Genomic DNA, 17,768 nt, shown 5'->3' with positions numbered 1-17,768 from the left:
ACCCTGTCTCCAAAAAAAAGAAAAAATAAAATAAAATAAAATAAAGAAAAGGAAAAGATATCAGATCTAGATGAACTTGTTCCCCATTTTCATCACAATCTTAAGGGAAATTTCTGGATGTCCTTCCACTGTCCAGTGGTCTATGACCACCTTGTTTACTATCTATCATGCTGTAACTCCCACCTTAATTATAAAGAGCCCTGGAAAATACACTTTGTAGGTGGAATTCATCACCTCATTACTTATGCTGTGTGTATGATTCATGTCTCCAGTAGGACTACATTACTCTAGTCCAAAGTTGCTTCTTTCACTACAGAAGCCCCATGGAGACAAGAACTTGGCTTTCAACAACCTTTGTCCCTGGTTGGATTCACTGATATTTAAAGCACACATTCTATATTTATTTGGTACACTAAGACATGGCCTATCTGATCTTCAAGCTCTTTATAGTAGATGGCATTGCAAACAAAAGCACTCATTCAAAGGACAGAGTTCACAGGAAGATAATGAAATCAGAGCTTCTTATTATCTCTAAGGTGTCATATTCATAAGCTAGGGGTCATTGATAGAATATGGAACTGCTTTTTAAGATTCATATCTAACCATTCACTTCTAGTAGACACCAACATATTTTCAAGTCTATTTTAGGTATCAGTTTCCCTGTGAAGTTACCCCCACATGAGTTTCTGTCTTAGAGGCTTTTTGTCTTTTTAAAAATAAACAAATGTGTGTTTTTGTGGTATTCAGCGGAGTTCAACTTTGTATAATTATATTAGAAATGTGAAAAACAGTTCAGCAGGAAATCAAGAGCTGGCTCAGTGTGGGTATTTTCATATCCTAAAATATTGAAATACAAACAGGCAAAGAAAGTTAAATGTGGTAATTTTGGGTTCCCCAAAATATCATGCACCCTAATAAACTTATCTGGGGTGAGAGAACAGAACAGCCACTAGATATAGAGGCCAGAAATTAGTGGCACTCACACCTTTAATCTTAACATTCCAAAGGCAGAGATCTGTCTGGATCTCTGTGATTTCAAAGCCACATTGGAAACAGCCAGACATGGTGACACACACCTTTAATCCCAGGAAATGATGGCAGGAAGCAGAAAGGTATATAAGGCGTGAGGACCAGGAAGTAAAGCCTGGTTAAGCTTTTAGACGTTTGAGTACCAGTTCAGCTGAGATCCATTTGGATGCGGACACAGAAGCTTCCAATTTGAGGAAACAGAATCAGCTGAGGAATTGTCAAGGCAAGGTTAGCTGTGGCTCGTTTTGTTTCTCTGTTCTTTCAGAATTCACCCCAATATCTGGCTCTTGGGTTAGTTTTTATTAATAAGACCTTTTAAGATTCATGCTAGTGTTGGATGCTGTGTCTAACAGACAATCTAATGACAGATAATATTTAAACACCATCAATAAAAGAATTTTTTAAACACATATTTTCTTTACAATGCAGTAGTTGTTTATTTGTTTGATGAGCAAAGCAGTTAAATAAAGTCAAGTAAGAAATGCTTTTTAAAAAGCATTAACTGTACCTTGAACATGGTACATGGAATTCACCGGAAAAGCACACTCACAGAGGATTTATCATTTCATTGTTTAAAAATAGCTTATATGTTATGTGCCATGAATATACTGCACATATATATTATGTTCTATTCAGGCACAATAGAACATAATATAGGTTTCTTACATCTACCAAGTGATTTTTAGCCTTCTATTAAATATCACAATTTTATTTTCACTGATTAATCAGGCAATTTAAGGAAATTAAATATACAGCAAAGAAATTGCTAGTCCAGGCTCACTTGGAATTCATATTTGTTTGATGGTAGTGTCCAAAGTTTTCTCTTCCACATTTTTAATCCAGTTTCATTCTATGTCTACCTCTTCTAGCCCATTATCATGCATTCATGGTTATAACAGCTAGAGTATGGCTCCAATTGCAATGTTATTCCTGCTTATCTTTGTGGGTGTCAAAAACACTTAGACGTCAATATTAGCACTCAATTCAGAGTTAAATTGTTTTAAAATTAAGGAAGCAAAGCTTCTACAAGTGAAAATTTCTATGGAGGAGATTTCACAGACGTAAATATTAAATTTCTCGTGCTCATCTGGATCATCTCCATCCTATCCCAACCTATTAAATTCCTTCAATGGGAAGAAAACTTATCAGTACCCACACTATGTTCCATAGTCACTCATGAAAAATTTCTTGGAAAAGGTGTGAATCCTAAAATTTGGAAATAATGGGAGAACTTTTCATGATCAAAATTAATAACCTCACCTGGATTTGCTCATGAAGATTTGGAGAAATAAGAAGGGTATGAGCAGATGGAAACGTTTTACAGTGGCCTACTCTAAATTTTATCTGTGTGAACTAGATATGCTTTATTAATCTTCATGAGCAGATATGTAATACAATTCAGAAATTGGGATTGAGACTACGACAGACTTGGGATGAAATCCACACCCCCAATCAATCTGGTAAGCTTGTCCCTTTTGCTTTATGGAGAAAGAATGGATGGTGGTGCCTCACGGCTGTGGGAGACTTAATCACATTAGCAAGCATAGTTAAGATCAGAGCACTGTGCAGCGCAGAGTAGCACAACACTCTCACTTCTCTGTGTCCTAGTCAACAGGACTTACAGTCTTCAGAAATATCTGCTTCTCTCCAATCGTTACTTTTAAACTGAAGCAGATTTCTGTATATTGAAATTTCAGTTCTAATTCAGGTTGCCTTTCATTTTGAGTTAAGATTACTAGAACAGAAGCATCCTCCTGACAGTGAGACGTGCAGTATTAATCCAAAAAGGAGGCATATTTGAAATAATATTTTTTTTATTCCAGCAGTCTGTTTTAACCAGCCTTGCTAAATGATTTCAAATGTTGGCTCATAGACATAGTGTCCAATCTCCTTTCTCTATGTTCTGATCTATCTATGACCTATTCTGCTCCAGGATGTATAACCAGATCCTGAGCCCTAGTTTCTTTGTGATTATGCATTTGATGCTTCACAAAAAAACTGGCCAGAATTTCCTAATGGAATTATTTTTCAGCTGTATTTCCACCCTCCTGATGGCTTCACCTCCAGAAGTTACTCCGGGGCTTAGTCCTGCCTTTTTGCTTTGAAGTGTTTAAATTGAACAAACTGTCAAGGCACATAGACTACTGTCATGAGAGGAAACCTATTTGCTTCTCCAGGTGTTTGTATACTTATGAAGAATTAGAGAAATTTTATACATGTTCAAGAAGAAGAACTGCTGTATTTGGAAAAGGCAAACTGAATTTTGGATGTTTGGATTTGGAAGGGGTTTCACACCTAAAGGTTTGCATCATCAATCCTCAATGTTTACCAAAATTTCGACACACATTCTTTTCCAAAATTGCTGCCACTCAAAGATGGTAATTTCTCTTTTCTTAGCTGATGTGTGTTGCTGAGTACACATAACCAGTAGTTATTAGCTGAGTACATGTGGCACTCCTTGTGACTAGCAGAATAGACTTTGAACATGGGTTACATTTGAGGGTAGTCTTTTTTCTACAGAGATTCCAGGGTCCTAAATATAATCCATATAAACATGGCTATAGATCGACTGGCAAATACCACCCCAGGATGTCATACATTAAGTGTCTAGAATTGTTCTAAGTGGCCACTTGACTTGGGGCAAAAATGCAAGCGGCTGGGGACATGCAGAGGGAAGCGAGGGTCTATATTTAGCCTCAGTCCCAGAGCTTTGGATTAGGGATTCCTGTAAGCAGAAAAAACATGCTGCACTTTCATTCTTTTGGCTTTGCTGTTCTGTAACCTGCTGCTACTTGCTCAATATAGATCAGATTAAATGATAAACAGACTTGTTGTGTAATGAATTATGGGATGGCATTGTTCCAGGCTTGCCGCAAGGCTCTTGAAGGGAAGAAATAAAGTTTACTAGAATAGCAGGCCTGGTTCTTTGGGGAAGGAGGCCGGAGACCCAGGGCTCTTCTCCTCTAGCACCTTTGTTGTTGCCTCTGACACCCAAGATTGGTTGATATTCCCTGAGAAGCCATTGTTCGTATAGTCAATGCTCCACAGTTTTCATAGAGGGAGTATACCCTCACTCTTGCCCTTCATCTTGTGCAGCTGAATTTTCCTCCCATCCTGGGTTCAGTCACTTAGGGAAAAAAATGAATTAAAATTGTAGATAGCAATAATACAGGTGTGCTTTTCTGCCTGAAATTTACAACTAATAACTGAGTGATATATGTAAAAAACTCTTTTCTAACAATCAATTAATAATGTCTGCCCAGAGTCAGACACCATAAGGGTACTCCTTAATAGTGTTAATTTCTTATTTCCTTTATTTACTCCTTTATCTAGTTAATATTTTTCAAGAATTTTGTTGGGTATCTAGATAAAACACTGATTTTAAAAACATAGCAATAATATAATGTTGCATAAGAGTAGGGCATGTAACTATTTTTTTGTCTTAAAGATACACTTTAAAAACCTCAAAGTTATAAGAGTACATACTTAGACATGACTAGTCATTTCGATGAGAGGGACACTTACAGTGCACAGGAAATAGCAACCTGGTCTAGCTGACAAGATTCTATAAAGAGCACACATATTGAAGCTAAATCCCTTCCCAAAAATGCAAATGCAGATAAATGAAGATGAATGACTACATATTGGCTAAGTAGACTTAGAAGTCTGCTCTCCTAACCTCGGAAAGCCTCCTTTGATGACTGTATTTGTAACTCTACTTTCTCTCCTGGTCCATAGGACTTCACCATCTTTATAGGAAAACCATTACCTGAGTTTATGCCATTAATGCCCTATGTTTGTAATCTGTTGAGATACATAAGGTCATTCCCACATCCTAGGGACAGCTGGCTGCCATAGGTAGCCACATTCACTTGAAAATCTGAGACATACTTTCTGCTTAGCTACTTTCTAGGCTTTTTTTGGGGGGGGGTAAAAGTAAATTGGATACCAATAGTGGAGTGGTTTCTAAAGAGATTAGAAGGATAGAAGCTTCTTTTCTAGCTTCTTTAAGGCTACTGGGTTGCTATAAAATATATTGCCACACCAAAGAGCGCATGTTTCAAATCTACAATACAGTTGTAAATACATTTGCCATTTTGGAATAAAGAATGAACAAGACAGAGAATGAATAAAAAGAGATGAAGAGGATGTGAAAATAAACCATTGGAATGGTTACAGGTGATAAGGTAATCAAAGAGAAATTCCCAGGTCACTATTCAAAGAACTGAAGTAAGCACCATGAGAGGCAGTAGGAGAATCAACAAGACTGATGTAAAACTGGTATGGGCTGTGCACAATGTTGCATTCACCCTGAGCCTGCACCAGCCATTCCCTTTGTCTTAGAATGGCATTGACTCCAAGTCTTCCCCTTAGAGAACTATTTTGGATGCTACTTCCATTCCCAAAAACAAATAATATCCTTTTTATGTTCCCTATTTTAATTTTTCACTTCCTTTCTGTCTTAGCCACTTCTCCTGCTATAAAGAGAAACCATAACCAAGCCAACTCTTTTAAAAGAAAGAATTGAACTGGGGGCTAGCTTACAGTTTCAGAGAGGTAGTTCATTAGTCCCATGATGAGAACATGGTGGCACAGGCAGGTATGGTGCTGGAGAAGTAGGTGAGAGCTAAATCCTGATCTTCAGGCAGAAGGCAGAGACAGACACTGGGCTTGATGTAGGCTTTTGAAACCTCAAAACCCACCTCCAGCAACCCACTCCTCCTCCTACAGGGGTGAATCTCCTAATCCTTCCCTACAATACACCAACTGAGAAACAAGCATTCAAGTATATGAGGCTATTGGGGTCACTTTTATTCAAAACACAATACTTTTATTCTCTCCTCCTTTGATGAGAACATTGATCTCTACCTTATAATACCCAAATGCCTATCTGTGTTTCTAGATGTTGAAAGGCACTTGGCATGCAACTATGTTCTAAAATTATCATATTTGGCATAGATGGATAATTGCAGTTGGGCCTCTTAGGAAGCAATAGCTCTTTTACCCAGCCTTCATTCGAATATCACTGTCCATTTTAGCTCTTATTGCCTCTACCTTTCTGTGAAAGTGGTACAGATGGATGTGGACTCTCTTTTTCTATACTAAACACGAAAATGAAACTGATCCTAGTGAAGTGCTAGTCCTGACTCTGATAGTTAAATATACACATTGAAGCACGGTGAGCTCTTTCTTGTTGTTAAATCTGGTCTTCAATTTGATCAGTCTGTCTTAGCATGTAAGTATATAAGTATGTGCCTGCTTCACTTTAGGAGCCATGTCTTAATAAGTAACAAATCTACCTTGTCTGAACCTAGGGTATGAGGGAGGTGGTGAAGAAATATAGCACATAAAAGAATCTGCACCTATCAGTAACAAGCAAGGCTTTGATCAATTACCAAGTTTTTGCTATTGTTTTCTTTTTCTTTTGTTGTGAGGAAGGGAAAGAAATGGAGAATAGATAACATAAAGTAAACAAATAATCTTAAATGAAGGAATTAATAAAACCCTAGGAACAGGATATGTTATAAAAATATGAGGAACTTATTACTTTCCAAAGTGCACAGATCTATTCTGCACTAAGAGGCATAGTACTATCACTTAAAATTCAATTCTGACTACACCCAAGATTGAAAGAGTAATTACTATTTACATTTCCCAGATGAGAAAATTGAGAGTAAAAGTGAAGAAACATTGTGCCTAAAGTTAGAGACCAAGTATTAACCAAGGCTTTAAGTCTACTCAACTCTAGAACCCCAGATTCTTCTACATGAGCAGTCACACACACACACACACACACACAAACACACACACACACACACAAAAAAAAAAACCAACAATACATACTATTTAGCAACTTAGGTTGGACAAAGCAATTACTCTGGCAGCTGGGCCTTAAGCCAAGAAGAAGCATTCCTTAAATGCTCTAAAACTGGTGTTTCCCTTGGAGATTTAGCCATCATTAGTGAAAAGCTTCATTTGCAATATTGTGTGCAGTTCACTGTAGTGGGCCTGAGTAATGCATTATCACTAACTCAAAGAGATTAATTTAATGGGCAATTATATGCTTCTGGCTTTGAATACTTTCAGGTAACCAGCAGTAGTATGAATGCTTTCTGTAAATGACAATTGCGAGCTCCCATGTACACAGTTCTAGAGTTTTGTCACTTAGGATCCCATACCATCGAGTTCTGTGCAGAGGACAGTCTTTAAAATTGGAATTCAGTGTCTCTGGAAGGTTCCTGCAAGGCTATTCTAAGCAGTTCAGTTTCTTCAAAGTCCTCAAATGTCCCATATCTCTTAAAGCTGCACCAAAAATGCAACATTCTTCATATCCAAGCCCTGGTTCAACTCTCAGCCAGGTACATAGTAAAACCCCACACAAATGGACAAAGGAAAATCATAAAACTAATGAATATGAAACACTTGCCTTTCTCTGCCCCCTTCTTCATTGCTTATAAATTCAAATGACCACCTGACTTCAGAGGTTAGGTGAAAAATGGGTGCAGGAATCTCTCCTCTTGGGAACTGATTTAGTAAAGGTAGATTTGGGAGGGATGAAAGACTATCTTTTGTTTATTTGCTGTTTTTAACAATTACTTGTTTTCATTTTATGCATATGAATTTTTTTTAATAAATTGGGAACTTTATTGAAATATTGATACGTTTAAAATAGATATTATATATTTTTCTTTTAACTTACCACTTCTACTCTTTTATTAATAATATTTAATTATTTTTGGGGACATTGTTTCGTTGTGTAGATTTGGCTATCCTGGAACTCTCTCCATAGACTCTGTGGCCTTGAATTCACAAAGATCTGCCTGTCTCTGCCTCTGCTTCCCAAGTGCTAGGAGGCAGTGTGCCACCACAACATGGTAATTTTATTTTATTTAACTTTGTTTTTGAATTTGAAAATAAGTTCTTCTCTTGTTGTGTACACGATGTGGTTTCCTGCTTCTGGGGAGATCAAGGAATGACATTGGATTTCCTGGAATGAGAATTCTAGACAGCTGTGAGTAGCTACATGGCAGATGGACCAATACCCAGTCCAATGCAAGGGAAGCAAGTGCTCTTAACTGGGAGCTAAAACTCCCATTCCCTATTCATTTATTATAAACAATTATCTAAGTTGATAAGATTGATGATATTCACTGCAAACCAAAGTCCCCTAAAACTATACTACAATGTGTCCTCTAATCTCTTCTCCAATCTCTAATTTGGAGCTAAAGTTCTAGTTTGAAAAGTCTCAAACCTCTGCCTTTTTTGTTGTTTCATTTTTTTTCATAAATTCTAGATTTCATAAATTCTAGAGCAGAATAGTCTTCTCTGACAATATTCAATTGTTCTTTCTTGCAAAGCATTAATTGTTAGGCAAGTCAGGGCCTTTTATGTGAAAACACTTGCACTTTGGAAGAAAGGGCTGTCTATGATATGTATTATTATTTTGAAATATAGGTATAATTGCATAAATTAAATGCCTTCAAGTGTCCTTTTTTTTTTCTTTCTGAGAAAAAGTTTTGAAGAAAGTTGAGTATGCCCAGAGACATTCCTGTCTGCTGTCTTCCATGGTGCCAAGCTAGACAATCCCAGAAGAAATTCTGCCAGCCAGCCATTTTAACCATTTGAATATGTGAATATTGATCCTGACTTCAGCATGTTCTAAACATGTCTACTGTCTTTTCCTTCTTGAATTGACCATAACTGAGTATGCTCAGGGATCTGGTTTTCCGTAATATGCTTAATTATGTAAATATATGTTATATATATATATATATATATATATGAATATATATGTATACTATATAATATATAATTGTGTGTATACCAACGATCCTCATGCTTTCTTTTCTCTGGAGACAACCTAATCACTTAGCTCACTTCAGGAAATAGGTATTAGTGACAAGAATTCAAATTGAGCAGTATATGAGGAAGAAAGAAGGTCCAACTGAAGATTTTGCACTTTCTTTTATACCCCAACCTTTGGTGTGTACAAAACACAGAACAAATAACTTAAGCCAGGTTAGAGTGACACTGTCTGGGATATCTCTATAGCAGTACCTACTTTCAAAGAGTGATTTAAGGATTAAATGCTTTGTAAGACTTATATAATTCCATCCCATTATTAAATTGTTCAACGTATTATAATTCCAATGAATACTTATTGTTCTGATAAACAACAGCCAGGTGGTATAGTTTCTGGAGCTGGGCTGGTTGCTAGCAGAGATCTAGCACTTCTGCCTAATCTCTTGCTAACACATGGGCATCTAACTGCAGGTACATGAGTCTCATGAGATATGCCAATTGATCAGGATGGCAGGCTCAATCTATAATCACTGCAATACTTTGGTAGTGCACACAGAGAACCATCCGGCCTCATTTAAGTTAATCTGACACAAGAGGATAAAGGATGACATTTCCATTCACAAAAGAGGTAACAGATGGACTTCCCTAAAATCCACTTCTTAGCTTAATTTCATTTGTTTAAATCTTTTTGTCTGATGAGATGGCATCCAGACAGGAATTTTAAATTGTTCTCCTGGAAATGAATATTTCTCTACCATTATTAGAACCTTCTTCTATGTTGTTCTATTGCCCTGGATGGCTTTCTTATTTATGTTAGACAAATACAACAAACATCTTTTTAAATATTTTTCCTAAGAAAAATATTTCTGGTCTATAGCTTTCAAGTTAAATATTGGATTAGATACTTCATAATCAAACTGTGTGAAAACAACTCTCTAAAATATTTTCACAGTTATTCCACTTCTTTTAAGTTCTGATGATCCTATTATCTCTACTTTACATCATGATTTTAAAAATGGATATCTTAATTGTACATTTAAAGTTTTGAGATTTATGCCTAACCCAGCATTTCAGGCAAAATTTAAAAATATATATGCTGTGGGACGGTCTGTATGTCAAATTGCTCTGATTGGTCAATAAATAAAACACTAATTGGCCAGTGGCCAGGCAGGAAGTAGGTGGGACAAGGAGAGAGGAGAATTCTGGGAAGCAGAAGGCTGAGGCGGAGAGACACTGCAGCCGCCGCCATGACCAGCAGCATGTGAAGACGCCGGTAAGCCACCAGCCACGTGGCAAGGTATAGATTTATGGAAATGGTTAATTTAAGATAAAAAAACAATTAGCAAGAAGCCTGCCACGGCCATACAGTTTGTAAGCAATATAAGTCTCTGTGTTTACTTGGTTGGGTCTGAGCAGCTGTGGGACTGGCGGGTGACAAAGATTTGTCCTGACTGTGGGCCAGGCAGGAAAACTCTAGCAACATATATACTCATTTTTGTTGGTATTAAGAACATGAATACAAAAAAAAATCAGACTGACAATAGATTTATAGATTAGCATTTAACAATTTTACCTAAATTATTTTTCTTGGCTAAAATGAGCCAATTAAAGTCATTGAGGTTTAATTAAATGGTCTGGGGACATGAGTGAATGAGTAAACTGCTTGCTATATAATGGAGGAGACCTAAATTCGAAATTCCTGAACCCAACTTCAGCACCAGGCGACAGAGCAGAAGGGTCTTGGAAGCTCACTGGCATTAGCCAGACAGTCTAGCCAAGGTGGATATGCCCACACTTATTACCCCCCACCCAGAGAGAGAGAGAGAGACTCATATTTCAACATTTGTCAGAGACAAATCTGAGTGCTTACAAAAACTCTTATTTTCTTAATATTCTTTTAAAGTTAAATTTTCCTATATTTGTAATAATAATCATTATAAACATAACTAGATATTTCACTATTACAGGGAGGGCTATTTTTCATCTTTGTTATGAAATAATTTTTATTATCATCTTAAATTCATTAAGAAAAGGTCTCTGTTAGCATGTTTTTGTCCCCACTATCATGGAACAGATTGAGTTTCAGCCATTCATGGTTTCCCTCACCTCGGTACCTCTCTCTATGGATATCTCAGCCCACCACAATGTTCTCTTTCGCAGGGCTTTGGGCTATTTTACTCCCTACGGTATCCACACTGAAAATATGGGTGTTAGGAATGAAAGATTCAATGATTATTGAAGTAAAAAGTCCAAGTACATATTCCCTGACAGAGCTCTGGTACTCTTGTCTTCATGGAGTTAATAGCTCCTTGCCCCAGAACATCTGCTTTCTTTTGTCTTTCTCATTTTGAGATTCCTTGAAAATGAATCTTTTGTTTCTAGATTGCCCTGAAATGTTTCTTAAACACCTGTTTGGTGAATTCATTTACTTTTGTTCCTTAGAACGGAATACATGATTGCTTATAATTGGGACAACCTTGATGAATATTAAAGCAGAGGCATCATTCTCATTAAAAATGGAGCAGAGGTTAAGGTTAACTTGAGTAGAATGTATTCTATTCATGAAAAAAAAATATTTTTAAAAGTAACTACTGCTTATGTCCTTTATAAAGGAATCTTTTTTTTTCTTTCAAGCTTTACATGGTATTAAGCTAATGCAACAAGATATATTTTTTCTTCTCTATTAAGGGCTGAGGCGATAATGGCGCTTCAGCACTATAAATTATAAGCATTTCATGTCTGTACACTTCTGAATGGGCTTAAGACTTCTAATAAACCCAGACGAGCAAAAAGATGTGCTTTGTTTTATTGTTCCCTTAATGTTACAGGGAAGAAACTACAGCCACACTAAGGCCTGAGGGGAGAAAATGATATCTGAAACCATAGAAGGAAGTTTCCAAGGCCTGTGTCCTCCCAGACCCAGACATTCTTTCAACTAAATATGCTTTCAATAGACACAGATGCTGTTCTTCTGTATTTAGATTCTCTTGTGTGTGTTTCCTATTCGGATAGGGTCTCATTAGGTAGCCCCTGTTTAAATAGAATCCTGATCTCCCTCCGCTCATCTCCTCAGTGCTAGGATAATGAGTGTGCCCCTCCACATCCAAATACAATTATTTTTCACAAGGCTCCAACCAGGACGTCCTCTTCATAGCTCACAAATGCATCCCTCTTTATACTTGGGTATCTATATCTGTCCATCCCTATGTCTCAGAGACACTTCCCTTGTCTTCACATTTGATACCAGAGAACAAAGAGTGGCTTTTAGAGTATATAGCTCTAATTTTCCTCTGCACTCTCTCTGTGGTATACAGAAGTGCCCATGATGCTTTATTAATGCTCCTCTTTTAACACTTTTTTTTGGCTATGGATTAAAACCAAAGGTATTAGTATTATCTTCATTTTCACATTCTCTTTACCACTGTCTTTCTAGAATTCAGTATCATCTCATTTGAATTTGTGCAGTTTTGAAGGCTTTATCGTGTCTTTATTGAAACATTTTAATGCTATGCAATGTGTATTTTGATTGGAAATCAAATGAAAAAAATGTTCTCTTTCATATTGTGCTTGTGTGTGTGTGTGTGTGTGTGTGTGTGTGTGTGTGCGCGCGCGCACGCGTGCGTGTGCACGCGCTTACTCATGAACTCACTTGTGCACTTGCCAACATAGACACCTGTGAAGGGCAGCGAGTGCCCTTGGGATGTCTTCCTCAGTCACTTCTCTTTCTTATGTTTGGAGGCGGGATTGCTCACTGAGCTTGAACTGGCTGTTTCATCCAGACTGGTTAGTTGGTCCACGAACTCTCATGATCTGTCTTTGCACACAATTCCAAAGTTGCTGGCATACACTGCAATACCTGGCTTTCTATGTGGTTGGTGGGGAACTGAATCCTCCCTTTCACAATTGTTTAAGAAAAAAAAAATTAGTGAAGTGCAAGATTGCAAAGATTGTGTCATATTAGTTTTCACTGTGTAGCTGTTGTACTAGCTTCATTAAGTATAAAAAATTCTACATTATCAAAGACACACAGAAGTGTTATTTTAGTAACACCACAAACTGATTCATTATAAAACAGCAGATTTCACAAAAAAATCATATTGAATTTTTATTAAAGATGTTTAATGGTTCTATAACAAGAAAATTCACAAAAATACTTAGATATAAAAAAGTTTCCTTTTTACATGTATTATTTATATTTGTTAACTTATTAGAGTGTAAAGTATTTTATGTTGGGATGATACAATGAAATAAATCCCAAAACAGAATATCTAGACAGGACAGACTATTTATCATGTGATCAACCAGTACCAAATAAATACATTCACAGAAGGAAGAAACAAACTAAAGACACTTACTGATCTCAGTAGCGATGATAGTGATGTTGTGCCAGACACTTAATTCTCTGTCAAGTGGAGTTGCCAGTGTTATCTTCCCATCATCTGCATTGATGTTGAACTGTCTTTCCAAGTCAGTGTGACGGTCGATGGAGAACCTGCAGAACAGAGAGACCTATAATCTCCTTGTAGATTTCTTTGATGCATACCTTCTACAACAGACATTTAGTAATCCTGGGAGATTCATAGTTGTAAAGCCAAATGAATTGGGAAACTCTGTGGCATCATAATTTGTAAAACAAAATGACTGAATGAGACACAGGAAACTTAATAATTATTGTCCAAGGAGCAATTAGACACATATGCAACATGGAGGTCATAAACCACCACCGGTTTCAATAGGCAGCATCTTCAAAAACTGATGCTGATGAAGAGTTAATTGGACAATCCATCACATTTATTAGACAACTTATGATAATTAGCCATTGCCACATGATACAGTATAAAACAACAAACTCAGGCCAATGCAAAGAGTGCTTACAACATTTTATTCATTACTGCTCAAGGAAATACTGGGTTTTGATAAAATTGTATGTCATACAATTTTCTGTTAAGTGGAGTTGCCAGCATTATTTTCTCACTATATGCACTAACTATATCATGAATTCAATAGGTAGGCAGATAAGTGTGATTCTTCCATCTTTTCAGCTTTTTATTCATTAGAAATTGTACATGCAATTTTTAGATTAGATTCAAAGACCAGCAAAAAGCTGGATATTATTATTAAAGCCCCTGCCAATTAACAATCACCATTAAAGAGTTTGGAATAGTACTAAAAGCTACTTAATGTTATTGACATTTATTTGTTGATGAAATCCTCAATAAAATCAAACAATTAAAGTTATAAATTCTGATTTAGTAATGGCTCAGCTACAAATAAAACTTAGTGACTACTAGCCATATAATATAGGAAAGAGTCCACCTCTACTCTACAAAATAATTGAAGAATTCACAAATGATGCAAGAACTCTGCAGCATTGGTATTGATAGTTTCAACGAAATGTTGATCATGGGGAGGTTTTTTATTATAAAATGTTTGAATCCAGAGCAACTAAAGATAAGACCAATGCCCTTTTCCTGTGAAATAATGGCTGAGTATACCACAGAGGTTCCAAAGTTAGCCATAAAATATCTCTGTAAAATTTTGACCCACATGCTGTATATGCTCTGATTCTTTTTTTATTATTCATTTTACATACCAATCACAGATCCCCCCTTCCCTCCTCCCAGCCCTTCAGCCTCCCCACCCACCCACCCCCGCCCCAATTCCCTCCTACAAGAAGGTAAGACCTCCCACAGGGAGTCAGTAGAGCCTGGTACATTCAGTAGAAGCAAGTCAAGCACCGCGCCCCCCCCACCCCACCCCGCGCCTCAAGGCTGTGCGAGTTGTCCCACCATAGGTAATGGGCACCAAAAAGCCTTGCACCAGGAATGTATCTTGATCCTACAGCCAGGGGGGACCTTAAGCAGATCAAGCTACACAACTGTCTTGTTTATGCAAAGAACCTAGCCCAGTCCCATGGAAGCTCCACAGGTGATGGTCCAAATTTCATGAGTTCCCACTAGTTTGGTTTGGTTATCTTTGTAGATTACCTGCTGGATCAATTATCACTTCCTGCACTATAATTTCTTAAATACAATTTCAGGCATCTCTGGGTTCTAGTAATTTTATTTTTGTGCTGCTGGTATTGCAAACATTGATGCAACAAGTTTCTCAGAGGCCATAGTAAATGAGAACGAGTCAAATCACTGATGCCCAGTGAGCCACTTGTCCAATGAACATTCCATGGCTATCTGGTGGTTATGCTGTGAGTGACTGGAACCTCTAGTTTAAACTAGTCAGAACAGTATAATGTATTTCAAACAAAGTTCCGTTTTTATTCTCTTCTTCCAATTTGAGTGATGAAGACAAGAAACTTGTTCAGAATATATCTGCATTGCATTTTGCTTTGTGTGTATGTGTGTGTTGCATATATGCAAGTGTATGAGTATGTGCGTATGTGGATACATTTACATGTATATATGAGCAGATCTGGAAGTTCAAGACTGATTTCAGAATCTTCGTTAACACTCCCTCCACGTTATTCTTTGGGACAGAATCTCTCAATATTATACATAGTTTACTAATTCAAGTAGTCTCCCTAGCCAACTTGCTCTGGGTATTCCCTGTTTTCATCTTTGGGGACTGAAATAATAGATGGGGATTTAAGCTCTGATCCTCATGGTGGTACAACAAGTGCTATAACCACTGAGCCTTCTCCACAGACCATTATACTTGTGGTTTAGTGTGGATTATTGCTTCTGGGCTAATTTATGAACTCATTTAACCTTTATTTCTTTGTTGGAAATTATGAAGTGCCTATATATAGGAAATTGATTTGCAAACTAGCAATAAATCATACATAAGTCTTTGGTTCTTCATAGGTACTAAGGAAAGGTCCATTTATTAATAATTGTTAAAGTTGCTCAAAAGATTAAATCTTAATCTAGTTGAAGGGTAATGGAGATTGACACAACTCTAACTGTGTGTAAAAGGCATAAATATATAAATGCTGTTGGTGTTTTGTACCTTCCATAACTCTAGTAAAGTCCTAACTATTTATTTCAACTTTTAAAATTCCAGTTTATTACAGACTATAGGTGGTGAGCCATAAGAATTTGTTAAATAAGCAATAAATATAGCCTTTTATTAATATCATAATTAAAACCATAATAACATTATATGATTCCACAATGGCAGAAACTTGATGGGAAAAGTGACTCAGTTGAAGGCTATTTTCCACTTGAACTGTGTCAAGAAAGACTTTGGAGCTTCTAAAGAAGTTTGTTTCAAATATTTCATTGCCAGATTGAGTTCAAGATAAATTTTCTGAAGAGTGGCTAGCCTATGAGAAAATTTGGACAACATTATGCTCAGGAAGAACATTTCAACACTGGATATTTGCCAGTAAGTGATAGACAGTTTTTCTTTCTGTGCTTTACCAGGTTCTAGGAACACAAAGTGCATGGGAATTAGAATATTTGTCATCATTTATATAAACTGGTATAGCATCTGTACATAAAATTTAACTTTTGTTACAACTCTACAGCTATTTTAAATGATTTTTAGACTACCTATAATATCTAATGCAGTATAAATGCAATATAAATTGTCATTGTTTTGGAAATAAGAAAAAAAAGAGTTGCATATGTTTAGTACAGATATAAACACCCTAGCTTTAACCATGATATATAAAGGAAACATGGAAATTCTGGAAAGAGACTGAGGATATGTGAAATGTTATAAAACTATTGTAGGGTAATCCTACATATTATTTTATTCATATTAATTCAGAATAGCATTTAGTGGATAAACTTTGTTTTCCATAACTTTATGAAATAGTTTACATTTTTGGATGGAATCAAAGTTATTTTGAGTCTACAATGTAAGGCTCCCAGATTAAACAAAACTATTATACAATGAATAAAATAGAATTTCTTAAAATAATGTGATACTTATAAACTCTACCTAGTAAATAGAAAGTTAGAATGAATATGTATGTGTGATTCCCTCTGAAGTTCATTCATAGATGAAAGAGAAAGTGTTCAGCATTGGATAGTAATAATATCTAATATTACTGTGAGAATTAGATGAGATGATATATAGGGCATACTGTGCTGACCAATATGAAGTAAGTACTGCCTCAAGGGCTCTCATATCATTTACAGGTCAATGTCATCCTTGGATGCTACATGTATACATTATATTGGGATGTTTTGTGGCCCCCAAACTTGTATTTAGGAATCCAAATCCCCAATAAATTGGAAGGTGAATGGCTAAGAAGAATGATCTTCTCTCACAAATGAAATCCAAGGGATTCCGAACACCTTTCCTTACCACAAGTAAAGACAGTGAGATAGCAATCTACAGTCAAGCAAAAGATAGAGCTCTTCAGATATTGTTTTGCTGGCAGTCTGGTCTCAGACTTCCCAACCTCTGGAAGACTGAAAAATAAATTACTGTTGACTTAAGCTTCCCATCTGGTACTTTGTTAAAGTCTCCAGAACAGACAAGATTCAGTCTAAGAGGTAATACTTTTTTCTCAATTGGAATCCACAAATTTGAATATATTAGTAATTTCTAAGTATTAAAATGTGAGATCTAAGTAAAGACATTTCACTAAATAAGATAATTAGGATTTAGGCTTCTAAATGCCAGGAATAACGTCTTCTATTTTTCATCATTTTTATATAGCTCTGGATAAATTTTAATCCACCTCATTTTCTCACAAACTCTGCTCTCATGTTTGAGAGCATGGCTAGTTTGTGTGTTTTTTCTTAGGCTATCAGGAAAGTTCCCAGCCATGTAACATTACATTTTCATAACCCTTGGCATAAAGTACAAGGGTCACTGGTCTGGGTTCATAATTTCCTATCAAGGATTAATCACTAGCAAATTACAGAAAAGAGAAAAAACACTCAAAGAAATGTAAGTTGGCTTAAACACAATAAATCAGGAGTAATGACTTGAAGTTTAGAATCTGATGTGACATATAATTTCTG

General features: G+C 36.4%; 1 protein-coding gene across 5 annotated transcripts in view; it reads right to left on the bottom strand.

Annotated features, from left to right (window-relative positions):
- Nucleotides 1-17,768, bottom strand: part of Cdh8 (cadherin 8) — a 393,789-nt gene that overhangs the window by 115,337 nt on the left and 260,684 nt on the right. For all 5 annotated transcript variants that reach the window (XM_042277242.2, XM_076571612.1, XM_042277243.2 and 2 more), the window contains exon 8: nucleotides 13,188-13,324. In XM_042277242.2, the coding sequence (XP_042133176.1) occupies nucleotides 13,188-13,324 (137 nt within the window). The remainder of the gene's footprint in view (nucleotides 1-13,187; nucleotides 13,325-17,768) is intronic.

The sequence above is a fragment of the Peromyscus maniculatus genome, chromosome 5, assembly GCF_049852395.1.
Source record: "Peromyscus maniculatus bairdii isolate BWxNUB_F1_BW_parent chromosome 5, HU_Pman_BW_mat_3.1, whole genome shotgun sequence".
Taxonomy (NCBI): Eukaryota; Metazoa; Chordata; class Mammalia; order Rodentia; family Cricetidae; genus Peromyscus; species Peromyscus maniculatus.
The sequence above is the reverse complement of the archived record's forward strand: the minus strand, read 5'-3'. Positions and strand labels throughout refer to the sequence as shown.